Genomic DNA, 23,487 nt, shown 5'->3' on the forward strand with positions numbered 1-23,487 from the left:
TGCAGCTGCACACAGAATCAAACGTTTTGTTTTCAGTGTTTCACCTTGTGGACTTTGTATTTCTGTAGTTTCTAAATGTAACCGGTCTTGGCGTCGCAGCAGGCGGTTGTAACAGCGTAACAGGCCGATAGTATCGATCAGATGTCAAAGCTTCTTCCATCCTTTGATCTTTAGCCTTGCCTGATCCCATTTCTGCTCAGTTAGGGGTGAAGGGGTTAACAGACAACACACTTTGCTTTCCTATGGGCCAAAATTGTAGCACAAGGAAATTCTGAGACAAAAGTCCGAACGTCATTACAGCTGAGCTCCTTGGCCAGATGTGAAAAAGATAAAGGTATCAACCCAAACCCAGAGGAGACTGTGAAGTTCAGATAGAGTTCAGATTTCATTGCTCTTCCTTGGAATGTTGAGACAGTTAAGTTGTTGTTGAGGATGCAGCTGTAGTTCCAGTCAGGAAACCAGAGAGAGTTACAGGCCAAAATTAAGATGATAGATAACTGAATGTCTGAGTAGCAGGAAAATACAAGTGAGGGGAAATAACTGATAATAAATAACAAATAAGTATTCAGAATGTATGACAGTAGACAGGGGGCTCCTCAGGGCAGTATTATTAGCCCAATTATATTTTCAATTATGATAAATGACAAGTGAGAATCAAATATCTTTGTTTGCTGATGCTGGAGCAGGAATGTGGTCAAACGTTTACAAAATGTCTTTGCAAGATGGCATTCTGGTCAACAAGTTCAGATTTACAGTGGGGAGGACAAAAGTTGGATTTTTCACAAAAGAAAATTCAAGAAAAATTCAAGTGTAACCTTTATAAAAAGTTAGAGTGTGAGTTGTTAAATTTCTAGAGATGTGGTTTGATAAGAGAGTCAAAAAAAGGAAATGTTTTGGGAGTAGAGTGGAGTAAAATGTTCTGAAATCAATCAGAACATATGATTAATTGGATTAATAAGATCAATTATAGGTTATGATATACAGCAGCACAACAGTTAAAAGAGCTTGATGTCATTTAAAGCACAGTGATGAGAATATGGTTGGAATGATCACCAGTATCAGTGTGTGTGTGTGTGTGTGTGTGTGTGTGTGTGTGTGTGTGTCTAATTAAATCATTATTAGGCTGAAAGCCCTTGCAGTTACCACCATCCACCACAAGGCGGAGCTAATCTCAACCAGGGACATAGAGCGTCAACCGTCTATACAGGTTTAATCGGGTCTGTGTTAAATTGCAGGTTTATAGTAGATGAATCTGCTTCTTATACAATATTGGGCACTAGGAGTGTGCTAGGGTTAGGGTTAGGGTTAGGGTTAGGGTTAGGGTTAGGGTTAGGGTTTCTTGGCACCACAGTGGTGCCAAGAAAAGCGCACCAGTGTCAGCCCTAACCCTAACCCTAAGTGGAGATGGGTGTAGAAATAAGACCAGAGCAATCATGAGTGGCACATTTAAGGGTACACAGCTTTGGAGGGAGGATTCAAGGCTGCATTAGAGAGAATAGGAGTGAGGACACAAGTGTGAGTAGGACAGTCCCTCGGTGTTGTCCCACCTTGGACACTGGAAGAGACACATATTGATTTGAGTCTCCTGGAAACAGATCAAGGGAAAAGGGAGATTGAAGGGAATAGTTATATAAGAAAAAGCTCCAGGCAGTTTATTAAAGTCTACACACATGCAACAGTATGTCCAGAGTTACAAACACATACACCAATGTGGACTAATTGAGGACATCGAACGATGTTACTTTTAGGGTGATTTTTAGATGTGCCAGGGCTCAGCAGCAGGGTTTAGAGCTGCGCCGCGCTCCGGTCCAGCAGGTGGCGCTAATGCACTTAAAGCTGGGTTCCAACCGCCATAAGGAAGAAGAAGAAGAGCGGAAGCGGAAATGGCTTGAATCGGTTCTTGTCGTTCCGTAGAAGAAGATGCGGAGTTGCTTCGCATCGTTTTGAGGTTGTAAAACTGGGGAAATGACCGCGTTAATCCTCTCGGCCATTAATATTCTGACCAAACCTCTTGGCGGTAAGTGAATATAAACGCTGATCCAACCGGGGACTAAACTCAGTCGCGGTTAATGCAGTTTGGCCATATGACATAAAACAAGGAAGCAGTTTAACTTGTTAAAAACTTCACACATGCAGCTAGAATACAGATCTGGGAATTAGGTTGGTATCCGAACCCCTTCCTGGATCAGGTCCCATCCCTAATATCTGTCACCATGTGTGTGTTTGGAATCTGCAGAAACATCAGGAGATGATGCTCAGTGTAGCCCAGAAGAAGCTGTTTCTGCAGCGCTGCAGGCAAACACGAGCTCGCTGCTGGAACAGCTGGAGGAGGACAGGGCCCTCGGGGAGGTGCGGAGGCTGCGGGAGGCCGCGAGGGCACAGGCGCTGTGGTTCTCCAGCCCTACCGGAGATGTCGCCTGGGATTTTGTCCAGGAATGCCTGATGCTTCTCCTCACTTTAGCCAGGCATCTTTCTGCAGAGCTGGAGCGGTTCCAGCAGAGCTCTGCCTCTGAGCCAGCCGAGCCCCCTGCTGCAGAAGCGCCCCCTCCTCTGTCTCCAGACGTCCTCAGCGTCACACAGCAGAAAGCGCTCTCCTCGGCTCTACAGTTCGTGGTTTCTCTGGGGCTGTGTCCCTACCTGGCTCCAGGCGTGGGCCTGCCTCTGGCCCACAGGTCCGCCTTTGGTGCCAAGGTGCAAAAGCTGTGTAGCAGGACAGTGCAGGAACCAAGACGGCGCCTGTTTACCACCACCACCGTCCTGCTGAAGGTGGCAGCGCTGCCATCTCTGGCTGCAGTGGTCTTCATGCAGCACCTGAATGATCTCATGGCTGCGTTGTGCCAGCTCGGCTACCAGACAGAGTGTGTGAAAGGAAGCGATGCGGAGAAGGTAACTCAGCCGGGAATATCCACCAAGGTTGCCCTCAACGACCTGACACGGTTCTCATGACTAATCAGTCACTGGATAGAGAAATGTGCAGTATAACTGGAACAGAACGAAACGCTTTATCTCCCAAAACGTTCCGGTCCAGATAAATAAGGGATGCTTTGGGTCTTGTCAACCTCTCAGGTTCTGGAGCTCAGTGCTGAGGAATGCCAGGCTTGCAGAGAGGCCCTTAAAGGTCTTCTGAGGAACATCTACCAGCCCATCGTGATCCAACAGCTGCTTCTTCTCCAGAACGGTCCAAAAAAGGTGAGCATATATTTGCAACATTACGCAACCTGTGAGTTCAGGGATGGAACTGATGCCAGGAAATACGAGTAAATACCAGGAAATACGAGTAAATACGAGTAAATACGAGTAAACGGTCGTTTTGCTGATACTGATATTTCCTAGAATTTGTGGGATCCCGGGAACTTTGGGAATTGTCTACGTTGAGTAATAGAGTGATGAGTCGGTGACATGTTGAACTACAACATGTTTCACACTAAAATCCTTTCATGTTCGGCTCCATTCAGACTATATTAACTCGTTATTAAGCCTTCGTTTGGAGTTGCAGTAAAACAATGAAGATCTTTATTTTTACTGGCTGAAGCTGCATCTGTTCATGCTGGAGATTACCAGGATAGAGGGAACTGCTCTCATGTGTGTTACCATGGTGACAGATCAGCTTCCTGCACACATCACACGTGACAATGTCATCATCGGCTCCAGAGTGTCGGGTTGGTACCACCAGGGCTCTGCAGGGTCTCTGGCAGAGCAGGAGGGGGGACCACGGGGGTCTGAGGGACCACTGGGTCTGAGGGACCACGTGGGTCTGAGGGACCACTGGGTCTAAGGGACCACGGGGGTCTGAGGGACCACTGGGTCTGAGGGACCACGTGGGTCTGAGGGACCACTGGGTCTGAGGGACCACTGGGTCTAAGGGACCACGGGGGTCTGAGGGACCACTGGGTCTGAGGGACCACTGGGTCTAAGGGACCACGGGGGTCTGAGGGACCACTGGGTCTGAGGGACCACGTGGGTCTGAGGGACCACTGGGTCTGAGGGACCACTGGGTCTAAGGGACCACGGGGGTCTGAGGGACCACGGGGTCTGAGGGACCACTGGGTCTGAGGGACCACTGGGTCTAAGGGACCACGGGGGTCTGAGGGACCACTGGGTCTGAGGGACCACGTGGGTCTGAGGGACCACTGGGTCTGAGGGACCACTGGGTCTAAGGGACCACGGGGGTCTGAGGGACCACTGGGTCTGAGGGACCACGTGGGTCTGAGGGACCACTGGGTCTGAGGGACCACTGGGTCTAAGGGACCACGGGGGTCTGAGGGACCACTGGGTCTGAGGGACCACGGGGGTCTGAGGGACCACGGGGGTCTGAGGGACCACTGGGTCTGAGGGACCACTGGGTCTGAGGGACCACGGGGGTCTAAGGGACCACTGGGTCTGAGGGACCAGCAGAGAGACAGAGGTGACTGGACTGGTCTCCTCATGCTATGGATACTTGGGTGGATGTTGGTGGTAATAAGAGCAGAAGGGTTCATGTCGTCATGGAAACCGTGTTGTGGGTGGGAGAAGAGCTCTGGAGGTGTTGTTGGGCAGTTTTGAGCAGACCTATTTGCAGATCTCTGTAAACGTGACCTGTTGATGTTCTGAGGAAGGCGAGCCCTGACCAGCACTGGCAGCATGTGAACACACACAGCTGGTGCAGCAGAAGCCGGAGCAGTGGACTCAACTATGGGATGGATGATGCTCGAACCCGAACCCTTCAGCATCAGCCAAGGCCACATTATACTGCAGCCAGACACTTCCTTTATCTTCTTCCTCTTCATCTTTTCTCTCTCATTTGTAACTTCTCAGCATCATCTGGGATCTGGGTGGTTTGACTTTCCCATTTTATGTCTGGTCTCTGTCCTCAGTCCAGGTCCAGAAGAGCCTCCAGCAGCAGAGCCGCTCCAGGACCCAGTCCAGGACCCAGTCCAGGATCCAGGCCAGGATCCAGTCCAGGGTGGTTGAGACGTCTCTGCGGTCAGCTGCTGTCGGAGCGCCTGATGCAGCCTCGCGGCGTTCATGCTGTGGTGACGGCCATCTTGGGTCAGGGTGCAGGTAGATCAAAGAACCTACAGGACAGAATCGAATAGTTTCTTTGATGTCAGTAACACAAAACGCTGTTGCTGTTCTTTAGAGGAGACGTTGGACTGGAGGAAATGTGAGGCAGTGGCCAGGATCCTGGTGACCTGTCCACAACAGTCAGCCTCAGCAGACAGCTACTACAGGACAGTGTGTCCACAGGTACGGCACACACCTGCCTACTACAGGACAGTGTCCACAGGTACGGCACACACCTGCCTACTACAGGACAGTGTCCACAGGTACGGCACACACCTGCCTACTACAGGACAGTGTGTCCACAGGTACGGCACACACCTGCCTATTACAGGACAGTGTCCACAGGTACGGCACACACCTGCCTATTACAGGACAGTGTGTCCACAGGTACGGCACACACCTGCCTATTACAGGACAGTGTGTCCACAGGTACGGCACACACCTGCCTATTACAGGACAGTGTGTCCACAGGTACGGCACACACCTGCCTATTACAGGACAGTGTGTCCACAGGTACGGCACACACCTGCCTATTACAGGACAGTGTGTCCACAGGTACGGCACACACCTGCCTATTACAGGACAGTGTGTCCACAGGTACGGCACACACCTGCCTATTACAGGACAGTGTCCACAGGTACGGCACACACCTGCCTACTACAGGACAGTGTCCACAGGTACGGCACACACCTGCCTACTACAGGACAGTGTCCACAGGTACGGCACACACCTGCCTACTACAGGACAGTGTCCACAGGTACGGCACACACCTGTCTATTACAGGACAGTGTCCACAGGTACGACACACACCTGCCTATTACAGGACAGTGTCCACAGGTACGGCACACACCTGCCTATTACAGGACAGTGTCCACAGGTACGGCACACACCTGCCTATTACAGGACAGTGTCCACAGGTACGGCACACACCTGCCTACTACAGGACAGTGTCCACAGGTACGGCACACACCTGCCTATTACAGGACAGTGTGTCCACAGGTACGGCACACACCTGCCTATTACAGGACAGTGTGTCCACAGGTACGGCACACACCTGCCTATTACAGGACAGTGTGTCCACAGGTACGGCACACACCTGCCTATTACAGGACAGTGTGTCCACAGGTACGGCACACACCTGCCTATTACAGGACAGTGTGTCCACAGGTACGGCACACACCTGCCTATTACAGGACAGTGTCCACAGGTACGGCACACACCTGCCTACTACAGGACAGTGTGTCCACAGGTACGGCACACACCTGCCTATTACAGGACAGTGTGTCCACAGGTACGGCACACACCTGCCTATTACAGGACAGTGTCCACAGGTACGGCACACACCTGCCTACTACAGGACAGTGTCCACAGGTACGGCACACACCTGCCTATTACAGGACAGTGTCCACAGGTACGACACACACCTGTCTATTACAGGACAGTGTCCACAGGTACGGCACACACCTGCCTGTTGAGCAATAACCTGTTTTAGCCTCGCGGCTCTTCATTATTCTGGATCCTCGTGTGTTTGAATAATGCAGAAATGGTCAGATTAAAGTGTGTTTCTGCTTGTAGATCCTTGATCTCCTGCACTTCAGAGATAAGCTGGTCGCTCGGCCGTATCATGGCGTGGCGGTCAGGACCGTGCACGTGATGGCGGAGGAGAGGCCCGGCGTTGCTCAGCAGCTCCTGCTCCTCCCACTGTTGACACCTCTTCACCGCTGCATCCCTGCACCCCGTCAGTCTTGCTTATCTCCCCCTTCCTGTGATACACTCATGTTTGGAGCCAATCAGCAGCTTCCAGCGTTAGGTGGTGTTTAACTCACGGCTGTGACCCTTTCCCAGGAGAGCCTGGTTCCCAGGAGGCGGTGGAGGAGTGGGAACTGAGCCGCTGTATCGATGGTGTGCACAAGGTGAGGCCAACAAGGCGTCAGGCAGACCCAGTAGTCTTCTGCTGTCCCGGTTTGGGGGCCGACCAAGAAGCACGATGTGACCTCGCCCCCGTGCAGTAGCACGAGCTGCATCAGCTGGAGGGTGCGGGCTTCACTGTCATGTGATCTCAACATCAGACAACATGTGGACTGTGAGGCTGATTCTAGAAGGTGCTGTAGTCCGGGCCCAGAGGAGGGTTAGCCCTCATAACACAGAGGCACAGACGCCTTCCAGGCTTGGATGGGAAGCAGCTTCCAGGGGTTCCTGCCAACATCTTCTGCCTCCCTCTGACCACAGCTTTCACACCATCATGCCAACGAAACTGGTCTGAGGCTGCCCGTCTGCATCTGGACACTCCAGCCTCACCAGCCTGGAGGAATGTTGAATCAGGAACCGGGGCCAGTGGAGGTGGGGGTTAGCAACAACCGCTGTTAACCTGCAGGGTCCCAGTGGGTTAGTGGATTAGCAGAGGGTTAGCAACAACCGCTGTTAACCTGCAGGGTCCCGGTGGAGGCGGGGGTTAGCAACAACCGCTGTTAACCTGCAGGGTCCCAGTGGGTTAGTGGATTAGCAGAGGGTTAGCAACAACCGCTGTTAACCTGCAGGGTCCCGGTGGAGGTGGGGGTTAGCAACAACCGCTGTTAACCTGCAGGGTCCCGGTGGAGGCGGGGGTTAGCAACAACCGCTGTTAACCTGCAGGGTCCCGGTGGAGGCGGGGGTTAGCAACAACCGCTGTTAACCTGCAGGGTCCCAGTGGGTTAGTGGATTAGCAGAGGGTTAGCAACAACCGCTGTTAACCTGCAGGGTCCCGGTGGAGGTGGGGGTTAGCAACAACCGCTGTTAACCTGCAGGGTCCCAGTGGGTTAGTGGATTAGCAGAGGGTTAGCAACAACCGCTGTTAACCTGCAGGGTCCCGGTGGAGGTGGGGGTTAGCAACAACCGCTGTTAACCTGCAGGGTCCCGGTGGAGGCGGGGGTTAGCAACAACCGCTGTTAACCTGCAGGGTCCCAGTGGGTTAGTGGATTAGCAGAGGGTTAGCAACAACCGCTGTTAACCTGCAGGGTCCCGGTGGAGGCGGGGGTTAGCAACAACCGCTGTTAACCTGCAGGGTCCCGGTGGAGGCGGGGGTTAGCAACAACCGCTGTTAACCTGCAGGGTCCCAGTGGGTTAGTGGATTAGCAGAGGGTTAGCAACAACCGCTGTTAACCTGCAGGGTCCCAGTGGGTTAGTGGATTAGCAGAGGGTTAGCAACAACTGCTGTTAACCTGCAGGGTCCCAGTGGGTTAGTGGATTAGCAGAGGGTTAGCAACAACTGCTGTTAACCTGCAGGGTCCCAGTGGGTTAGTGGATTAGCAGAGGGTTAGCAACAACTGCTGTTAACCTGCAGGGTCCCGGTGGAGGCGGGGGTTAGCAACAGGGAGGAAGGAGAGGAGTGTGTTTCCATATTGAGCTTTTCTCTCTGATGTCTCGCTGTCCTCAGATCTGCCTGCTCGGAGACGGCCAACCAGCGTCTCTCCTCAAAGCTCTCCAGGAAGTTCTTCCCATCATCTTCACGCTCTTCTGCTTCACCAAGCAGAACGTGTCCCACTTACGGTACTGTTGTTCATGCACATTCCAAAAGTACACGTGTTCATAGCATCATGTAGAGACAAAGCCGAGTCGAGAAGCTCCACCGGAACCTTTAAACGAGCTCAAGAATGAGGATGTTGGGAATTCTTCTCACAGCTTTATCTTTAAATCCTGGTTCCACCTGGACCACCTGGTGATTCCAGAGACAATTCAGGGCATTTAAGCACCAGTAGAACATCAGAGGTGGAAGCTCTCATCTAAACAGGGGTTGCATCATCACTGCGGGGTGGGTCATGTGACCCAGGCGGGTTGGATGATACTGGTGACCTCTAATAACCTAATCGAGTAATTCTCATGTCTGTATGATGTCGTCTGTGGTGTAAAATGACTTCAGAAGGTGAGTGTGATGCGTGTGTCGTCCCAGGACCTCCTGCCAGGAGATCCTGCTCTGGTTCCTGGGCCACGCCCACCCAGGTGAGGCCCTGCTGGTGCTGCAGCAGCTGTCCGGCCTGCAGGGGCCACGGGGCCAGGCTGCCGCCTCCCTCCACTTCAGCCCGGGCAGTGAGGGGGGGGCCCGGCTGTGTCCCAGGGACAGCACCAGGTAGGACCACCTGAGCTTCTGTCCCTCTGTAGACGTGGCTTCTCAGTGTTCCTGTACTGACAGTGAGGAAGATGAGGATGAAGAGGACGTCCTGTATGAGAAGCTGTCAGCAGAGCAGTGGAGGCTGGAGTGTCTGATGCACCTGCTGGCTGAGCTCCAGGACAGCGACCTGCCCGGGGCCTTCTTCCTGCACCTCCTGCAGGCAAGAGTCCGCAGAAACCCTGAGCAGAACCAGGCTGGGACGGGAGACCCTCCTGCTGTTGGACAGATAGTTAAAGAGGGGGGACAGGACAGAAGAGACACGTAGTCCGAGGAGATCCTCAATCACAGTCTGCTTCATGTAAAATCTGACCTTGTTCGACCTTCTGCTGCGCCTGACAGGAGCTAACGACCTGGGCCTCCAGTGAAGAGGAGGGAAGTGATGAAGAGGAGCTGGCTGTTGGGTCCATGACGCTCCAGGCTGGAGAGGACGGGCCCAGGACGGAGGGGCGGGGCGGCAGGCTGGCCCTGCTCCAGGTGCTGGCTGGGATGGTGGAATGTCTTCATCACACTGTGCTGCTGAGGAAGCGCACACAGGTGAGTCACCTCCGCCCACCAGGTCTGATCTGCACTGCGTAGACAGGAGACACACCTGTGCCAGCTCCAGGTCTGATCTGCACTGCTCAGACAGGGGACACACCTGTGCCAGGTCTGATCTGCACTGCTCAGACAGGGGACACACCTGTGCCAGGTCTGATCTGCACTGCTCAGACAGGGGACACACCTGTGCCAGGTCTGATCTGCACTGCTCAGACAGGGGACACACCTGTGCCAGGTCTGATCTGCACTGCTCAGACAGGGGACACACCTGTGCCAGGTCTGATCTGCACTGCTCAGACAGGGGACACACCTGTGCCAGGTCTGATCTGCACTGCGTAGACAGGGGACACACCTGTGCCAGGTCTGATCTGCACTGCGTAGACAGGAGACACACCTGTGCCAGGTCTGATCTGCACTGCGTAGACAGGAGACACACCTGTGCCAGGTCTGATCTGCACTGCGTAGACAGGGGACACACCTGTGCCAGGTCTGATCTGCACTGCTCAGACAGGGGACACACCTGTGCCAGGTCTGATCTGCACTGCTCAGACAGGGGACACACCTGTGCCAGGTCTGATCTGCACTGCGTAGACAGGAGACACACCTGTGCCAGGTCTGATCTGCACTGCTCAGACGGGAGACACACCTGTGCCAGCTCCAGGTCTGATCTGCACTGCTCAGACGGGAGACACACCTGTGCCAGGTCTGATCTGCACTGCTCAGACAGGGGACACACCTGTGCCAGGTCTGATCTGCACTGCGTAGACAGGGGACACACCTGTGCCAGGTCTGATCTGCACTGCGTAGACAGGAGACACACCTGTGCCAGGTCTGATCTGCACTGCTCAGACAGGAGACACACCTGTGCCAGCTCCAGGTCTGATCTGCACTGCTCAGACAGGGGACACACCTGTGCCAGGTCTGATCTGCACTGCGTAGACAGGGGACACACCTGTGCCAGGTCTGATCTGCACTGCGTAGACAGGGGACACACCTGTGCCAGGTCTGATCTGCACTGCTCAGACAGGGGACACACCTGTGCCAGGTCTGATCTGCACTGCTCAGACAGGAGACACACCTGTGCCAGGTCTGATCTGCACTGCTCAGACAGGAGACACACCTGTGCCAGGTCTGATCTGCACTGCTCAGACAGGAGACACACCTGTGCCAGGTCTGATCTGCACTGCTCAGACAGGGGACACACCTGTGCCAGGTCTGATCTGCACTGCTCAGACAGGGGACACACCTGTGCCAGGTCTGATCTGCACTGCGTAGACAGGAGACACACCTGTGCCAGGTCTGATCTGCACTGCTCAGACAGGAGACACACCTGTGCCAGCTCCAGGTCTGATCTGCACTGCTCAGACAGGGGACACACCTGTGCCAGGTCTGATCTGCACTGCGTAGACAGGGGACACACCTGTGCCAGGTCTGATATGCACTGCGTAGACAGGGGACACACCTGTGCCAGGTCTGATCTGCACTGCTCAGACAGGGGACACACCTGTGCCAGGTCTGATCTGCACTGCTCAGACAGGAGACACACCTGTGCCAGGTCTGATCTGCACTGCTCAGACAGGAGACACACCTGTGCCAGGTCTGATCTGCAATGCTCAGACAGGAGACACACCTGTGCCAGGTCTGATCTGCACTGCTCAGACAGGAGACACACCTGTGCCAGGTCTGATCTGCACTGCTCAGACAGGAGACACACCTGTGCCAGGTTTGATCTGCACTGCTCAGACAGGGGACACACCTGTGCCAGGTCTGATCTGCACTGCTCAGACAAGACACACCTGTGCCAGGTCTGATCTGCACTGCGTAGACAGGGGACACACCTGTGCCAGGTCTGATCTGCACTGCTCAGACAGGGGACACACCTGTGCCAGGTCTGATCTGCACTGCTCAGACAGGGGACACACCTGTGCCTTGGCCTCCATCCAGATGTTGCTCTCCATGATGGTGTGTGAACAGCTTCTGTATTTCATGTGCTGTCTGCTCTGATGTTCTCTCCAGGTGGTGGATTTCCTGGCGACCCTGTTTCAGAGGGCCTGTGTGGGTCTGGATCAGGCCTCTAATCCTGGTCTTGTGAACCTGGTGGACAGGGAGACGCTGAGCCTGGGGATGGGCCTCCTGGCCTCTCTGCTGTCTGAGCAGGTACCTGTGACACCGCTCAGATGTTCCACTGTTCCTCAGCTCCTGCTGATCTTCTGGGCTTCCCGTGGCAGCTCACTGCGGATGACTACCTTCCCATGTTGAAGCTGCTCCCGGTCCTGGAGAAACTGTCTCAGGTCCACTCTGTGGCAGCGGTCCAGGAGCTGGCCTTCAGCCTCAGAAGTGTCATCGCCACCCGCGGTGCCTTCCAGCCTGAGGACCTCCGTCAGCATAGCAGAAGGTTTAGGTCCACAGGGAAGCAGAGGACCCCAGCCCAGGTGGACCACTCTCGGATGCCCCCCCAGTGTTCTGCCTCAAATCGTTTCCCACCTCCCAGCACACAGAAGATACCCTCGGCCTCCTCTGGAGGGGCAGCAGGAGAAGCTCTGAAAAATGCTGAATGCTCTTCAAGACCCACGGACCCACCTCAGACCCACTTTAGGGGCTTTTCTGATGTGCTGCTGGAAGCTTTGGACCCAGATGTGCCCACTCGAGCTGCTGCATTAAGGGAACTGACCCAGATGGTGCAACATAAGAGACCAGAAGCTCTGCAGGCCCAAGAGGAGATCCTCAATGTCAGTTAAGCCCTTGGTTTCTTCCTTTTTAGGAAGCAGGTCTGCCAATGCTGTAGTCGCCACCACTTCTTTAGCTTCATTAGCTCTTACCTGGTGTCGTACCCTAACTCCTGACTAATGTCTCTTCTAGCTGTTCTTAAAGAACGTGGAGCACGAAGATTCGTTCATCTACCTCTCAGCTATTCAAGGTAACACTTGTGTTGGGTTTGTGCGATTCAATCATCAAATTATCACAGATTTCAAAGGGTAAAGTGAGATCATAAACCAAAGTCGTATTTTGAGACCCTGGAAGGTTCTTGCTGCCCTTTGATCTCCATCAGACTGATTAGAAGGTCATTGGCTGCATGTTTCCTGCAGTGTGACCTGATGTGGTCCACCAAGCTCCAGACGTCCCTTAAATGTTGTAGATGAAGCTTTTTCAGTTAGTCAGCAGTAAGAGTGCAGGTAACCAGCAGGTAACCAGCAGGTAACCAGCAGTAACCAGCAGGTGCAGATGATTAATGGTCACTAGAAGCTTCTGCTGGCAGCTCTTGGTGGAACGCCTGTGTCAGGTGATGGTGACGTGCTTCCTGCCCGGCTGTCACACAGGCCTGGCTGTACTGGCTGATCTACACCCCGAGCCCATTCTCAAAAGGCTGCTACAAGATTTCCAGCGTGGTTCCTCATCGCCAGCGGCCGATCACGGTCGTTCTCTGGAGATCCGCCTGAAAATGGGAGAAGTCCTGATGAGAGCCAGCAGCGCTCTGGGTAACCTCTCACTCTGCCGACTCTATGACCCATCCTCCCTAAATTAGAGCTTCAAAGCTTCAAAGCCTTCCTTTCTTCTCGCTCCAGGAGATCTGACCCCACATCTCGGCTACCCTTTGGTTGGTGTCTTCCTGCAGGGGACCAAAGACCCCGACCAGAGCATCCGAGCCAGCAGCCTGGCCAACCTGGGGGCGCTCTGTCGGGGGTTGGATTACTCTCTCGGACCCCTGGCTGCAGAGGTGAGAAGCCCCCCCCCCCCCCCCCCCCCCCCAGGACCTTCACGCAGCAGCGTGGTTACCAGAAGCAGTCGGAACCTTAGAGATTGGCGCCGCTCTTGGTGAATGTAACAAACGCCTGGTCAGAGTATCGAGGCGGCAAATCCAAATGTTGTTGGAGCAATGAGAAAGGTAGAAAGGAAGAAAGGTAGAAAGGAAGAAAGGAAGAAAAGGAGAAAGGAAGAAAAGGAGAAAGGTAGAAAAGGAGAAAGGAAGAAAGGTAGAAAGGAAGAAAAGGAAGAAAGGAAGAAAAGGAGAAAGGTAGAAAAGGAGAAAGGAAGAAAAGGAGAAAGGAAGAAAAGGAGAAAGGAAGAAAGGAAGAAAGGTAGAAAGGTAGAAAAGGAGAAAGGAAGAAAAGGAGAAAGGTAGAAAAGGAGAAAGGAAGAAAGGTAGAAAGGAAGAAAAGGAAGAAAGGTAGAAAGGAAGAAAAGGAGAAAGGTAGAAAAGGAGAAAGGAGAAAGGAAGAAAAGGAGAAAGGAAGAAAAGGAGAAAGGAAGAAAGGTAGAAAGGAAGAAAAGGTAGAAAGGAAGAAAAGGAGAAAGGTAGAAAGGAAGAAAAGGAGAAAGGTAGAAAGGAAGAAAAGGAGAAAGGAAGAAAGGTAGAAAGGAAGAAAAGGAGAAAGGAAGAAAGGAAGAAAAGGAGAAAGGAAGAAAAGGAGAAAGGAAGAAAGGTAGAAAGGAAGAAAGGTAGCATGGTTAGCAGCAGGTGTTGCTCAGTGATTGGCCAAAGCTGCTGATGGGGGTGGGGGGGTTCCCGGGTTAGGGTTAGCTACTGGTTAGGGTTAGCTACTGGTTAGGGTTAGCTACTGGTTAGGGTTAGTAAGTGAGTAGGGTGAGTAAGGTGTCACCATTTTCACTAAAAATGGCACTTCCTGTTTACATGGAGATGAAAACAACCTTTTCAAAACTCTTGATGCTGAGCCCATAGCTGGTTCCCTTCTGCCCCCCCCCCCCCCCCCCCCCCCCGTTGGTGTAACGCTGTATAAATGATCTAAAACTCTAATCTGTTTCTCAAGAATGGAACAGAATCATTGAAAAAAACACCTGGACAAATATGAAGGTGTCCTGTAATCTTGTGTGTGTGTGTGTGTGTGTGTGTGTGTGTGTGTGTGTGTGTGTGTGTGTGTGTGTGTGTGTGTGTGTGTGTGTGTGTGCGTGCGTGCGTGCGTGCGTGCGTGCGTGCGTGCGTGCGTGCGTGCGTGCGTGCGTGCGTGCGTGCGTGCGTGCGTGCGTGCGTGCGTGTGTGTGCTACAGCTGAGCTCCTGTTTGACTGCCCTGATAAAGACAGAACGGGAGGCAGAGGTGAGACGAGCAGCCGTCCACGTTATCACCCAGCTGCTCCGAGGCCTGTGTGACAGGACAACCCAGGTACACACACTCACACACACGCGCACACACACACACACACACCGTGAGCCCAGTGCCAGCAGGCTGCAGCCGCTCCTGGTCCGGGCCGCTCCTGGTCCGGGGCTGTTCCTGGTCCGGGGCCGTTTCTGGTCCGGGGCCGCTCCTGGTCCGGGGCCGCTCCTGGTCCGGGGCCGCTCCTGGTCCGGGGCCGCTCCTGGTCCGGGGCCACTCCTGGTCCGGGCCGCTCCTGGTCCGGGGCGGTGGCGTGTTAAGATCTTCTACTGAGCACTAAAAAGACACGAGTAGCTTCTCCTTGAAAGAGAGTGGTCATTTGTCTGATTTTGCCCTCTGGTTATCTGGTGGAAGCACAGCTGTGGTCTCAGGCCAGTTCCTGTCATTAGAAACAGCTGGACCTGGTTAATGATACAGGTGATGGGACAGAGGACCTCAGAGGCTGGGACAGGTGTGCTTAGGGTTAGGGAGTGTGTTTAATGTGTGTGTCGCGTGTAACATTGGTCAAGTGTATATCGTATCGTGCGTATCGCATCGTGCGTATCGTATCATGCGTATTGTATCGTGTGCGTATCGTATCGTGCGTAACGTATCGTGCGTATCGTATCATGCGTATTGTATCGTGTGTGTATCGTATCGTGCGTATCGTATCGTATCGTGCGTATCGCATCGTGCGTATCGCATCGTGTGTATCGTATCGTATCGTGCGTAACGTATCGTATCATGCGTATTGTATCGTGTGTGTATCGTATCGTGCGTATCGTATCGTGCGTATCGTATCGTGCGTATCGTATCGTGCGTATCGCATCATGCGTATCGCATCGTGCGTATCGCATCGTGTGTATCGTATCGTATCGTGCGTAACGTATCGTATCATGCGTATTGTATCGTGTGCGTATCGCATCGTGCGTATCGTATCGTGCATATCGCATCGTGCGTATCGTATCGTATCGTATCGTGTGGTGTGAGAACAGAAACACTGTCTGAAATGATTGTCTTGGGGTGGGTGGAACAGGAATGGTTATTAATGAGACTCGGCCTCCTTCAGGTCCTGAGCGAGGTGCTGCTGGACCTGTACCGAGCTCTGCGGTGGGTGGTGGGCTCTGATCCAGACGATGTGGCCGTGCTCCATGCCCAGCTGGCTCTGGAGGAGCTGGATACCATCATGAGAAGGTTCATCTTCCCTGAACAGAAGCTGCAGAAGAAGATTGTTGTGCTCCCCTAGAGCTCGTGTGTCTGCAGCACGTTGCTCTGGACCCACTCGAGGAGGAGGAACCTGAGCGCCGAGTCAGCTGTGATGACAACAACCATAAAATCCTGTTTATCAGTAAACAGGAAGTGAACACCAATACAGGAGTACTGGTAACCCTGATGCTCCTATCGGAATCTTCAGGTTACTGAGGTTTACACAGTACTGATTGTTTCCACGGATCCTTCCGGACACTTTCTGCTCCGCCTGGAGGCGTGAAAATCGGTGTAAAAGCTCCTTATGGAGCCGTTAGCATGTAGCTTAGCATCTCAGCACAAAATACATGTTTGCTAATCAAAGAGTGGGTGAAACTGCTTCATGATGAATAAAAAAGAACTTTCCCCATCATTCCCTGTGTCTGTAGGAGCAAACGCTTGTTTTCCAGGTGGGGGGGGCACAAATAAGCTCATAAAGGAAACTTTGAGCGGGCAGGGAGGAGGGTGGAGGGGTGGAACAGGAACGGGGTGGGGGTGGGGAGTTGGAGGGGTAGAAGAGGTGGTGCAGGTGAGACGGAGCAGCACCATGGTTCCCACCGATGTGGGGGGGGGGGCTGCAGCAGCAGAGATGATGATGCTTCACTGAAGGACACGTCTGTCTCCACCTTCGTCCCCACGTTGACGCCTCAGGCAGCAGAAGCTGTGGGGGGGGGTTCATGTCCCGAATCCAAGATTAATTCAGGAGCCGGAGCAACGGAGGAAAGCTGCCTCTGAACTGCTGGAGGGCGGAGCTCCAGGCTTTATTTTTGGATTGAGGATCTCCTGGAATAAAGATGTAGTGTGAGCTGGTGGAGGGCGTGGAGCAGAACAAGGAGGGTGCTGTGCTGAGGAGGAGGTGGGAGGAGGTGGAGGAGGAGGTGGGAGGACGCCTCCGCTCAGGAAGCAGCCCAGGCAGACGCCGGCGGGGGGGGGATGGTCCTGACAGGGAGACGAAGACGGAAGGTAACGTGGACCAGGAAGGTAAGGGACCTTCATCAGAACTTTGTTCATTCATCATGTGATCGACCTAATGAAGGTCAGGCTGCAGCGGAGCTCAGGGGGGGGAAGACCTGAAACAGGGAATGGAGATGAGTGGGGGGGGGCACGTCTCAGCCGAGTGTCCCACCTCAGGGGGTTAGGGGGGGGGGGGGACCGAGTGTCCCACCTCGGGGGGTTAGTTAGGGGGGGACCGAGTGTCCCACCTCAGGGGGTTAGGGGGGGGCACGTCTCAGCCGAGTGTCCCACCTCAGGGGGTTAGGGGGGGGGGGGGGCCCGAGTGTCCCACCTCAGGGGGTTAGTTAAGGGGGGACCGAGTGTCCCACCTCAGGGGGTTAGGGGGGGGCACGTCTCAGCCGAGTGTCCCACCTCAGGGGGTTAGTTAAGGGGGGACCGAGTGTCCCACCTCAGGGGGTTAGTTAGGGGGGGACCAAGTGTCCCACCTCGGGGGGTTAGTTAGGGGGGGACACGTCTCAGCCGAGTGTCCCAGTGTAACTGTTTGAGTCTGTGTGTGTGTAACTGTGTGTGTAACTGTTTGAGTCTGTGTGTGTGTGTAACTGTTTGAGTCTGTGTGTGTGTAACTGTTTGAGTCTGTGTGTGTGTAACTGTTTGAGTCTGTGTGTGTGCGTAACTGTTTGAGTCTGTGTGTGTGCGTAACTGTTTGAGTCTGTGTGTGTGTGTAACTGTTTGAGTCTGTGTGTGTGTAACTGTGTGTGTAACTGTTTGAGTCTGTGTGTGTGTAACTGTTTGAGTCTGTGTGTGTGTAACTGGATGGATGGGTGGACGGGTGGGGGGGGCTCCTGCGCTCCTGCTGTGGGCCTGCTGAACCTGTCTCCTGTTTGTCCTCCCCTGCTTGTCCTCTCCTGCTTGTCCTCCCCTGTTTGTCCTCCCCTGCTTGTCCTCCCCTGCTTGTCCTCTCCTGCTTGTCCTCTCCTGCTTGTCCTCCCCTGCTTGTCCTCTCCTGCTTGTCCTCCCCTGCTTGTCCTCTCCTGCTTGTCCTCCCCTGCTTGTCCTCCCCTGCTTGTCCTCCCCTGCTTGTCCTCCCTTGCTTGTCCTCTCCTGCTTGTCCTCCCCTGTTTGTCCTGCCCTGCTTGTCCTCCCCTGCTTGTCCTCTCCTGCTTGTCCTCCCGTTTGTCCTCTCCTGCTTGTCCTCCCCTGCTTGTCCTCCCCTGCTTGTCCTCCCCTGCTTGTCCTCTCCTGCTTGTCCTCTCCTGCTTGTCCTCCCCTGCTTGTCCTCCCCTGCTTGTCCTCTCCTGCTTGTCCTCTCCTGCTTGTCCTCCCCTGTTTGTCCTCCCCTGTTTGTCCTCCCCTGCTTGTCCTCTCCTGCTTGTCCTCCCCTGTTTGTCCTCTCCTGCTTGTCCTCCCCTGCTTGTCCTCCCCTGCTTGTCCTCCCCTGCTTGTCCTCTCCTGCTTGTCCTCCCCTGCTTGTCCTCCCCTGCTTGTCCTCTCCTGCTTGTCCTCTCCTACTTGTCCTCCCCTGCTTGTCCTCTCCTGCTTGTCCTCCCCTGCTTGTCCTCCCCTGCTTGTCCTCCTCCAGATGTCCTCCCACTGCAGGGACGCGCTGAAGGTCGTGGTCACCAGTCTTTTCGCGGCGGTGGTCCTCCTCACCATGCTGCTGGCCTACGTCACAGGTAGAGACGAGCAGCACCTGGGCAGGTGACGCTAACGCTGCGTCCACCCAGAGGTGCTGGACAGGTGCAGCAGTGCACGTGTGAAGGCTTGTGCACGTGTAGCTGAAAGGGTCCTTGTCCTTCTGCCAGGTTACCAGTTCATCCACACAGAGCAGCACCACCTGTCCTTCGGCCTCTACGGCGCTCTCCTGTCCCTCCACCTGTTCCTGCAGAGCCTCTTCGCCTTCCTGGAGCACCGTCAGATGAGGACCGTCCCCAGGACCGGGCACCTGTGCTGCTCTGTGGCCCTCTGCATCGCCGCCTACCAGGAGGACCCAGACTACCTGAGGAAGTGCCTGCGGAGTGTCCGGCGGATCTCCTTCCCCGGCCTGAAGGTGGTGCTGGTGGTGGATGGGAATCGGCCAGAGGACCGCTACATGATGGACATTTTCCAAGAGGTTATGGGTGGAGCTGAGCAGGTGGGCACCATGGTGTGGAAAGGAAACTACCACAGCAGTCGGGGCGCAGGTGCAGGAGCCCCGGAGCACTCGGAGGAGGGGGCAGCTGTGGTTCACCTGGTCAGAGGCTTCCAGTACAGCTGCATCATGCAGGAGTGGGGAGGGAAAAGAGAAGTGATGTACACGGCCTTCAAAGCACTGGGGGACAGTGTGGACTACCTACAGGTGAGACACCCTGCTGTGTTCCACCTGCTGGTCTCCAGAGACCAGTTGGGATGCTAAATGAAGGAGTTCATGTGGTGATGAAGATGGTGATGATGGTGGTGGTGGTGATGGTGATGTTAATGATGATGATGTTTGTCTTCATCCTGTTGTATCAGGTCATATTTGCAGTCTAGAGTGTTTAGAGTAAATTACTTGTGAATCAGGTGGTAACAGATGAGTCTAATCAGACTGTCTGGACCTTCTGGACTGTAGGTGGAACCTTCAGCTTCTGCATCTCTTTGTGCTGTTGTTGTAGTTACCGTGTAATTATGTGTCTGCATCGCGCTTCTGACGGTCTACTACACTTTTCCTTTGAGTCGTCCTGTTCCGAACATCAGCACCAACCCCTGAGAGCAGGACATGGGTGGCCCAGGAGGTCCTGATGGAAGCTAGCTCACGTTTAGCTTTAGCAGCTATGAGGAGACAGATATCAGCAGATGTGTTGACTCTGTCTCTGAGGGTAGATGTTCTCCTCCCTTCCTGAGCAGGACAACTCTCCCAACACTTCATCCAGTCTTTCTGATGTGTGTGTGTGTGTGTGTGTGTGTGTGTGTGTGTGTGTGTGTGTGTGTGTGTGTGTGTGTGTGTGTGTGTGTGTGTGTGTGTGTGTGTGTGTGTGTGTGTGTGTGTGGTGGCTCTTTTGTCAGGTGTGTGACTCGGACACGGTTCTAGATCCAGCGTGCACAGTGGAAATGCTGAAGATCCTTGAGGAAGATGCGACGGTGGGTGGAGTTGGTGGAGATGTGCAGGTAGAGCGTGAGAGAATTCTCCTCCATTTTGACCAGTGTTGAAACTAAAATCACCAGTTAAACGTGTGAACTAAAGTGGATCAGTGCGTCGTCGTCACGTTCCCCTTCACATCTTCTCTTCTAGATCCTTAACAAATACGACTCCTGGATCTCCTTCCTCAGCAGCGTGCGCTACTGGATGGCGTTCAACGTGGAGCGGGCCTGCCAGTCCTACTTCGGATGTGTCCAGTGCATCAGCGGACCTCTGGGCATGTACAGGAACGCTCTGCTGCAGCGCTTCCTGGAGCCCTGGTACCACCAGACCTTCCTGGGCTCCAAGTGCAGCTTTGGAGACGACCGCCACCTCACCAACCGGGTGCTGAGCTTTGGCTTCAAGACCAAGTTCACGGCTCGTTCCCGGTGCCAGACGGAGACGCCGACGCAGTACCTGCGCTGGCTGAACCAGCAGACCCGATGGAGCAAGTCCTACTTCCGGGAGTGGCTCTACAACTCTCTGTGGTTCCACAAGCACAGCCTGTGGATGACCTACGAGTCGGTGGTCACTGGCTTCTTCCCGTTCTTCGTGGTTGCCACGGTGATCCACCTTTTCTACCGGGGACGCCTGTGGAACATCCTGCTCTTTTTACTGACGGTGCAGCTGGTGGGGATGGTGAAAGCCACCTATGCCTGTTTCCTGCGGGGCAGCCTGGTCATGACCTTCATGTCGCTCTATTCTCTCCTCTACATGTCCAGTTTACTTCCAGCTAAAATCTTTGCGTTGCTGACCATAAACAGGGCTGGATGGGGGACGTCGGGCCGCCGGAGGATTGTGGTGAACCTTGCTGGTGCTGTACCGGTGACGGTGTGGGTCATGGTGCTTCTCGGAGGTGTTGCCTACACAATCTACTACGAAACGCAGGAGGCCTTTAATGAGACGGAAAAGGCCTTGCTGGTATCGGGGACGCTGCTGTACGCCTGCTACTGGGTCGTCCTGCTGGTGCTCTACCTGGCTATCGTAGCCAAGCGCTGCAACAAGAGGCCGGAGCAGTTCCACCTGCCTCTAACCCTGGCCTGACCCTGCCTTCAGAGAGGCCGGGCTGCTCTTTGCACTGAGCTCCTCTGTAGTCTGGGAGGGTCATCGTTGGCCTGAGAAACTGCCGACCAGGTGCAACGCTCACGTCTTCGGCTACAAAGGTGGAGTCTGAAATCAGAGCAGCACAGCCAACGTGGGATGAAGGTGCAGCCGTAAGCCCAGAGAAGCCCTCCGTTTCTAAAACAACCTCCTCTTGTAATCGTAAAGAAGCACTCGGACTAAGGTGACACCACCCAAGATCCTCGGTAGAGGCTCCTCATGTTCTCACGGCCTCAACAACATGAGCCGCGTTGGCTTTTCCCAACAGACAATGAAATGAAAGCCGATATTATTCAATCCAGGAGACCCGTTGGAATTGTGATAATGTTACAGCTTTTTAGGACAACATCTACTCTCCTGATGTCTCCTGATGTCTCCTGATGTCTCCTGATGTCTACTGATGTCTCCTGATGTCTCCTGATGTCTGCTGATGTCTGCTGATGTCTCCTGATGTCTACTGATGTCTCCTGATGTCTACTGATGTCTCCTGATGTCTGCTGATGTCTGCTGATGTCTCCTGATGTCTCCTGATGTCTGCTGATGTCTGCTGATGTCTACTGATGTCTACTGATGTCTCCTGATGTCTCCTGATGTCTGCTGATGTCTGCTGATGTCTCCTGATGTCTCCTGATGTCTCCTGATGTCTGCTGATGTCTGCTGATGTCTCCTGATGTCTGCTGATGTCTGCTGATGTCTACTGATGTCTACTGATGTCTACTGATGTCTCCTGATGTCTCCTGATGTCTGCTGATGTCTGCTGATGTCTTCTGATGTCTGCTGATGTCTCCTGATGTCTGCTGATGTCTGCTGATGTCTCCTGATGTCTCCTGATATCTGCTGATGTCTGCTGATGTCTCCTGATGTCTTCTGATGTCTACTGATGTCTGCTGATGTCTCCTGATGTCTCCTGATGTCTGCTGATGTCTCCTGATGTCTCCTGATGTCTGCTGATGTCTCCTGATGGTTGCGTAATCGTGTCATTCATATTTTTAAACATGTAGCCTCTCTTGAACATCACCGTCTCGTGGATATCGGATATGCAGCAAGCCATGTAGTTTAGAAAGTCCTCGATCACAAAGAGACCGAGGACACCATGAGAGGACATAGCCTGGAGCCCTGGTCCAGGATCTCTGGAACCGAGGTCCTCTGGAGACAGGAGACAATCAGAAGAGGCTGTGTTTGACTCCAAGACGAACGAGTCCCTGCCTTCATCTGTCCGTCCGTCCTAAGTGTGTTTGATCTGGGGGACGGGATGTCTGCTGTCCCCAGGGGAGACACACAGTCCATACAAGACTTTGTGAATGGCAACAACCTTCTTGAATAAAGAGCCTGAGATCCTGGAGATCCTTTTCTAAAGCAGCTGTTTCTTCTCAGCATCATTATTTCTCACAACCAGAACCACCAGTAGCACCGTCCACCGGTAGCACCGTCCTCCGGTAGCACCGTCCACCGGTAGCACCGTCCTCCGGTAGCACCGTCCACCGGTAGCACCGTCCTCCGGTAGCACCGTCCACCGGTAGCACCGTCCTCCGGTAGCACCGTCCACCAGCACTACGCGGCGCTTTAAACACGAATGCTGCGTTCCTTTGTTTTATTGCTGGACAACTGCACAGTTCAGGTGGGAGCGCATGTGCTGCTGCAGCTGTATGTGAGGTTCACCTGTGCAACAGGTTCACCTGTGCGTGAGGTTCACCTGTGCAACAGGTTAGGCCTGAGCTGCTTCCACCGCCTCCAAACACGACTGAATCAGCGGCCTCCATGAGCGCAATGGATTGTGGGTAAGAGCGCCGCACGCAGAGCGTTAGCGGCTAACCTGCTAGAGAAGTGCGTGCGTGCGTGCGTGCGAGCAGCAGTTTCTGTGAATTCCTCTCGTCGGTGTGATTAATGAAAGTAAAACAAGCCAGTGGTTCTAGTTCTGTTGAGCTAAAGAGCGGAAGTGAACCGAGTGCTCCCCCAGTCGTTTAATGGCTTTAATCTGTTTATCTGTGGGATGTGAACACATATAGAGCAATAAACACCACGTGACTGTGGGAAGGAAGGTTGGTTTCAGAATGATAAATTCTTGTTAAATAGCAAAACAATATATAAACCTTCCTCTCTATATATTTATATTGATCTATATGTGCGTGTTGCCGCTGGGTTTCAATAAAGAACAACAGAACACACGGTGCATTTATATTTACACGGACATTCATATTTATATTTATATTTATACGCCGCGAGGACCGCTCGCGAGCGGCCG

At 53.7% G+C, this 23,487-nt stretch overlaps 2 protein-coding genes across 4 annotated transcripts; both read left to right on the forward strand.

The window, feature by feature from the left end:
* Positions 1-1,858: 1,858 nt before the first annotated feature.
* tango6 (transport and golgi organization 6 homolog (Drosophila)) lies at positions 1,859-16,430 on the forward strand. 2 transcript variants are annotated; one of them, XM_029832088.1, is made up of 18 exons: positions 1,859-2,017; positions 2,237-2,886; positions 3,067-3,189; positions 4,854-5,040; positions 5,120-5,226; positions 6,619-6,781; positions 6,889-6,956; positions 8,456-8,568; positions 8,969-9,145; positions 9,209-9,347; positions 9,527-9,721; positions 11,741-11,881; positions 11,953-12,453; positions 12,584-12,641; positions 13,042-13,200; positions 13,288-13,439; positions 14,729-14,842; positions 15,882-16,430. In XM_029832088.1, the coding sequence occupies exons 1-18, from the start codon at positions 1,966-1,968 to the stop codon at positions 16,056-16,058; spliced, it is 3,276 nt and encodes a 1,091-aa protein (XP_029687948.1). In that variant the 5' UTR covers positions 1,859-1,965; the 3' UTR covers positions 16,059-16,430. The 2 variants fall into 2 exon arrangements, with proteins under 2 accessions (XP_029687948.1, XP_029687949.1); XM_029832089.1 differs by lacking the exons at positions 6,619-6,781; positions 6,889-6,956.
* Positions 16,431-16,544: 114 nt separating this feature from the next.
* Positions 16,545-21,699, forward strand: has3 (hyaluronan synthase 3). 2 transcript variants are annotated; one of them, XM_029832119.1, is made up of 5 exons: positions 16,545-17,038; positions 18,591-18,684; positions 18,814-19,346; positions 20,033-20,134; positions 20,259-21,699. In XM_029832119.1, exons 1-5 carry the CDS (start codon positions 16,991-16,993, stop codon positions 21,186-21,188), a joined length of 1,707 nt encoding a protein of 568 aa, XP_029687979.1. In that variant the 5' UTR covers positions 16,545-16,990; the 3' UTR covers positions 21,189-21,699. The 2 variants fall into 2 exon arrangements, with proteins under 2 accessions (XP_029687979.1, XP_029687980.1); XM_029832120.1 differs by lacking the exon at positions 16,545-17,038 and having other exon boundaries at positions 18,577-18,737.
* The last annotated feature ends 1,788 nt before the right edge of the window (positions 21,700-23,487 follow it).

This window comes from Takifugu rubripes, unplaced genomic scaffold (genome assembly GCF_901000725.2).
Source record: "Takifugu rubripes unplaced genomic scaffold, fTakRub1.2, whole genome shotgun sequence".
NCBI lineage: Eukaryota > Metazoa > Chordata > Actinopteri > Tetraodontiformes > Tetraodontidae > Takifugu > Takifugu rubripes.